Source organism: Zonotrichia albicollis, chromosome 9 (assembly GCF_047830755.1).
Source record: "Zonotrichia albicollis isolate bZonAlb1 chromosome 9, bZonAlb1.hap1, whole genome shotgun sequence".
NCBI lineage: Eukaryota > Metazoa > Chordata > Aves > Passeriformes > Passerellidae > Zonotrichia > Zonotrichia albicollis.
Genome location: NC_133827.1, coordinates 10,660,486 through 10,664,364, shown reverse-complemented (window position 1 = coordinate 10,664,364; position 3,879 = coordinate 10,660,486). Strand labels below are relative to the sequence as shown.

The 3,879-nt window shown below is 54.1% G+C and overlaps 1 protein-coding gene across 1 annotated transcript; it reads right to left on the bottom strand.

The window, feature by feature from the left end:
• Positions 1-1,887: 1,887 nt before the first annotated feature.
• On the bottom strand, positions 1,888-3,132 carry LOC141730202 (uncharacterized). Its single transcript, XM_074547631.1, has 3 exons — positions 3,064-3,132; positions 2,537-2,907; positions 1,888-2,452 (listed from the first exon to the last, which is right to left on the bottom strand). The coding sequence occupies exons 1-3, from the start codon at positions 3,130-3,132 to the stop codon at positions 1,888-1,890; spliced, it is 1,005 nt and encodes a 334-aa protein (XP_074403732.1).
• Between the last annotated feature and the right edge of the window lie 747 nt (positions 3,133-3,879).

Here is a 3,879-nt window from a genome sequence, read left to right as displayed (position 1 = left end):
GAGCTGGAGGCTCTGCCTGCAATGTGCTCCAACAACTCCAGCAAGGCCATGCTGACTTCAAAATTGCTGCCTAGAGCACTATATTCTAATAATTGTTATAGCTCCTGAAATGTGGAGTAAATAACTGTGCTGGTGATCTTTCCATCTGATCATGATCAGAATAAGCCAGAGACATACTTATATAAATTCATCCGGTATTCTATCATGAATCCTGCAGGACAAATTCTGTTAGTCGAATGCCACCTGCTCAATCTTTTACACATTTGACAAATTCTGGGGCTGAGATTGGATCCAGCAACACCCAGTCTCCTCTCTTTGAAGGAATTTTAGAAGTCTAGGGGTCCTGCAAAGGTTTGAGGATCCATGAAGGCTGTTGGAAGTCATTTCTCCACCTCATGTCTCAGCAGAAGTTTCTCCAATTAAGAAATGAAGCTTTTGCCTGAAGCTCCCACTGTGCCCATGACCGGTACCCTGTGAGTGTCTGGGACATCCTGGCTCTTTGGCAGCCTGGGGACTCCTGGGATGTCACCGTGGAGCCCCCGTGAGTGCCTGTGAAAGATTGGTGCCTTTGCAGCCCAAGGTCCCCAGGGATGTCACCATGGAATGGCTGTGACTGCCTCTGACCACAGGGCTCTTTACCATCCTAGAAACACCTAGAAGGTCTCAATGGGGCCCCTGTCCCTGCCTGGACATTCAGCTCTGGAACAGCCTGGAGACTCCTGGAAAGTCCCCATGGAACCTCTCTGGGGGCCTGTGACAAATCTGATTCTTAGCAGCCAACCATCACCAGCTCCCTGTTGCTATGGTCAGTTTCCATGGAAACCATCACCAGGACCCCTGTTGCTATGGTCAGTTTCCATGGCAGCTCCATGGAGACCCCATGCCAGGGGTGGTTGCCATGGACACCAGCTCAGGCCTGCAGCCACAGCCCGTTGCCATGGCAACCATTGGCATCCCCATCCCCATGCTCATGGGATCCCAGAGCCACAGAATTGGCTGAGCTGGGAGGGACCCATCAGGATCCTCCAGTCCAACTGCTGGCCCTGCACGGGACACACCAACAATGCCAGCCTGGGCCTGGCAGCGCTGTCCAAACACTGCTGGAGCTCAGAGAGCCCTGGAGCTGGGACCCTTCCCTGGGGAGCCTGGGCAGGGCCCCAGCAGCCTCTGGGCAAAAACCTTTTCCTGACATCCAACCTGAGCCTGCCCCGATTCAGCTGCAGCCATTCCCTCCACTCCTGTCCCTGGGCACCAGAGGGAAGAGGTTCCCACAGCCCCAGCCAGGGACCCGCTCCCAAGGCTGTTGCCATGGCCACCAGGGCTGGGACCAGCTGGGATGCTCGGTTTCCACGGGCCGGGGTTCAGGAATGAGATTCTCCAATTTCCTGCTCCTGCTAAAACTGCACTGCCCTCACTGCCCTCCCGCCTCCCATGGAAAGCACAAAAGGCAAAGATCCTGGGCTGGGATAAGAACAATTTACTGAGAACACCAACGAGATAAGGAACAAACAAAACCAGAAACAATATTGATAACAGAAGGGACTGTTTACAGACTACAACACAACTTGCTGGGTCTTCCTGGCCACAATTTCCCCTGCCTGGAAATTTCACCCTTCTCCTCAGGAAGAGAGAGAGTCCATTTCCTGCCCCTGGCAATGACCTGAGGTAAGAGTGAATGTAATGACAGGGCCATGGCCAGACCTTCCTGTTTTTCCATCCCACATCATGTCATTGGCAGGGATAGGAAAAGGTACAGCTGTCTTCCCAGCATGGATCACAGGGAAAATGAGTTCCCAGGGCTCTTCCCAACGTGGGTTGTCTCATGGGGGATAAAGCTGGAGCAGTGCATGAACTCTTCCTGCAGTTGGGGCATGTGCAGGGTTTCTTTTACTGGTGACTCCGTTGGTGTCTGGTCAAGTGAGAGCTGCTGGTGAAGCTCTTCCCACACTGGGGACACTCGTAGGGCCTCTCCCCAGTGTGGATGCGCCGGTGGGTGATGAGGGTAGAGTTGTGCTTGAAGCCCTTCCCGCAGTCAGGGCAGCGGAAGGGCCTCTCAACCGTGTGAATCCGCTGGTGCTGGACGAGATGAGAACTGGTGTGAAACTTCTTCTGACACTCAGGGCACTTGTAGGGCTTCTCCCCAGTGTGGGTCATTTGGTGGATGATCAGTTGGGGCCTCCTACTAAAGGTCATCCCACATTCCCCACACTTGTATGGCCTTTCCCCAGTGTGGATCCTCTGGTGGCAGCTCAAGAGAGACTTCTGCCTGAAGCTCTTCCTACATTCCCCACATTCATAGGGCCGTTCTCTGGTGTGGGTCTTCTGGTGGGAGATCAGGTTAGAGTTCTGGCTAAAGCTCATCCCACATTCCCCACACTTGTAGGGCCTCTCCCCAGTGTGGGTCTGCTTGTGCCTGATGAGGTGGGAGTTGCGCTTGAAGCCCTTCCCGCAGCTAGGGCAGAGGAAGGGTCTCTCATCCGTGTGAATCCGTTCATGCAGGAGAAGATCAGAGCTGGTGTGAAACCTCTTCTGACACTCAGGACACTCGTAGGGCCTCTCCCCAGTGTGGATGCGCCGGTGGCTGACGAGGGTGTAGTTGCGCTTGAAGCCCTTCCCACAGTCAGGGCAGCGGAAGGGCCTCTCATCGGTGTGAATCTGCTGGTGCTGGAGGAGACTGGAGGTGGTCTGAAACCTCTTCTGACACTGGGCACACTCATAGGGCTTCTCCCCAGTGTGGATGCGTTGGTGGGTGATGAGGGCGGAGCTGCAGCTGAAGCCCTTCCCACACTCCCCACACTCGTAGGGCCATTCTCCAGTGTGGGTCATCTGGTGGCTCATCAGGGTGCTGCTGTGCCTGAAGCTCTTCTCACACTCTGAGCACTTGTAGGGCTTCTTCTGATCATGAAGCTGCTCATGGACCACCAGCTCTGAGCTTTGGCTGAAGCTCTGTCCGCCTTCATGGCTCAGGGTGGGTCTTTCCTTCTGAGAGCACCCTGGGCTGGATTTGGAGCCCCTCCTCCTGTGGGATCTCTGAGGCATTTCCTCCCAGTTCGAATTCTGCACCGTAGCACTGCTCAAAACGGACTCTTCCACGAGGTTCTGTTGGGAGAACTTATCCTTCTTGGTCTCCATCCTCAGCTTCTTGTCTGGGGGAGGAAAGACAAGGAGAGGATGGGATTTGCCTCCATGCCAGAGGGAAGGGGAAGGAGATCCCCCCAGTGCATCCCCGGCAGGATGGCGGTGGCAGCAGGGTTGTCCTGCAGCTGGGGGCCATGTTGGGCTGGGAGATGGAGCAGAAGAGAGGGGGAAAGGGGCACTGACTTCCTCCTCACCTGCCTGGGTGTCCTGGGGCATCTTCCTCTTCCTCGCAGTCTCTCCCTCCATCTGGCTAAATTTTAGGAACGGGAAATTCTGTTTTGGGAGGAAAACAAGAAATGAGCACACTAAATTTTGCACCGGATTGAAGGCAAAAGAGGGGGAGAGTCTTAGTCAGAATTCCAATTCAAAAACAAAATTAGGAACAAGGCAATGATACAGAAACACTGCCTTAAACTGACAGACTCAGGATATAACCTGACACGCTGTTGGTCAGGGTGGTAGCTGCAATCCCAATAAATGGTGGCTGTAGTCCTGTTGGAGTGATGAATGCGATTCTGTCCAAGAAGTGATGCTGTAGAAGGGTCTGGTCTTCCTCTGAAGGTCCAGTGGTGGTTATGGAGCTCTTGTCCTCTGGGAATCCAGTAGGCAAGGTGCTGCTGGTGTTGCCAGCCTCAGAATATATCCAGGTAGGAATGCTTGGATCCTCCCCCCTGGGCGGAGCATCCCACAATGGGATGATGGAATTTTATCAGTCCTGCAGTGACACTCAATGGCCCATTA

Bases quoted from the DNA above. Each gene is read 5' to 3' on its own strand.
- LOC141730202 (XM_074547631.1), bottom strand. From the start codon at position 3,132: ATGGAGACCAAGAAGGATAAGTTCTCCCAACAGAACCTCGTGGAAGAG. The intron at 2,908-3,063 runs GTGCAGAATTCG...GTCCATGAGCAG, and splicing joins CCGTTTTGAGCAGTGCTACG to CTTCATGATCAGAAGAAGCC. The intron at 2,453-2,536 runs GTGTCAGAAGAG...CCTCTGCCCTAG, and splicing joins AGGCCCTACGAGTGTCCTGA to CTGCGGGAAGGGCTTCAAGC.